Here is a 1,057-nt window from a genome sequence, read left to right as displayed (position 1 = left end):
TGACGACCAAGACACATCATCTCCATTTGGAAGTAGATAACGTAACAATCTTAACATAAATAAAGCACCTAACTTTATTCTCTCGATTGCAGATCCTATTCTTTACACTATCATCTTTACATTCCTGTCTTCGGCATGTTCTTCCCATTACATGCAAGATCTAAAGCCTTAAAACGACAGTCTCAGAATTCTAATTTACTTATCATCTATTTAACTAATATGAATATAAATATGACATTATATAGATATATGAAATAAATAAATATTTATTAAGAGTGAAAATGTCTCAAAAATATCGTTACGATTGCTTCTTCTTCTTCTTGGGCCCAATGATCTGCCCATTAAGCTCATAACTTGTGGCCTAGCCCAAACTCCCAAGAAGCCTAGTTGACTGACGCCGTGGAAATGACGAGAGTTTTACGCTCGCCTGTGCTCTCTAAAACCCCCCAACTCCAAAACCCTAACGAAGGGCCCTTCTTCCTTTCTCCACATAAAAAGAAGAAGAAAAAGACTTCCTTTATATCATTTTCGCCGCCATTAAAACCCTAGGAAAAGCTCACAAGCTCACTCAGACTCAGGCTCAAGCTCAGCCATGTCGGAGGCAGAAGTTCGCTCCGAAAAGAAGAAGAAAAAGCACAAAAGTAAAGATGAAAAGCCACTCGGCGAGTTGGAGTCCGAGCCGACTCAGAAGGAATCGTCCGAGTTCATGATCAAGCCTCAGAGCTTCACTCCGGCCATCGACACTTCTCAGTGGCCGATTCTCCTCAAAAACTATGACCGCCTCAATGTACGAACCGGACACTACACTCCTCTCCCGTCCGGTTACTCCCCTCTCAAGCGCCCCCTCGAGGTGTACATCAGGTACGGCATTATCAATCTCGATAAGCCCTCGAATCCCTCTTCTCACGAGGTTGTCGCTTGGATTAAGCGCATTCTCCGAGTTGAAAAGACCGGCCACAGCGGGACTTTGGATCCCAAAGTCACCGGAAATCTCATTGTGTGCATTGATAGAGCCACAAGGCTCGTCAAATCCCAGCAAGGCGCCGGGAAAGAGGAG

At 44.4% G+C, this 1,057-nt stretch overlaps 1 protein-coding gene across 1 annotated transcript in view; it reads left to right on the top strand.

Annotated features, from left to right (window-relative positions):
• Positions 1 to 440: 440 nt before the first annotated feature.
• LOC21404583 (H/ACA ribonucleoprotein complex subunit 4) overlaps positions 441 to 1,057 on the top strand; it is a 1,976-nt gene continuing 1,359 nt past the window's right edge. Inside the window, 2 exon segments of the mRNA XM_010108916.2 lie at positions 441 to 1,053; positions 1,055 to 1,057. The exon segment at positions 1,055 to 1,057 is cut by the window's right edge and continues 1,359 nt beyond it. Coding sequence (XP_010107218.2) covers positions 593 to 1,053; positions 1,055 to 1,057 — 464 coding nt within the window. The 5' untranslated portion in view covers positions 441 to 592.

The sequence above is a fragment of the Morus notabilis genome, unplaced genomic scaffold, assembly GCF_000414095.1.
Source record: "Morus notabilis unplaced genomic scaffold, ASM41409v2 Scaffold63, whole genome shotgun sequence".
NCBI classification, from domain to species: Eukaryota; Viridiplantae; Streptophyta; class Magnoliopsida; order Rosales; family Moraceae; genus Morus; species Morus notabilis.
This window is presented reverse-complemented; position numbering and strand designations above follow the sequence as displayed.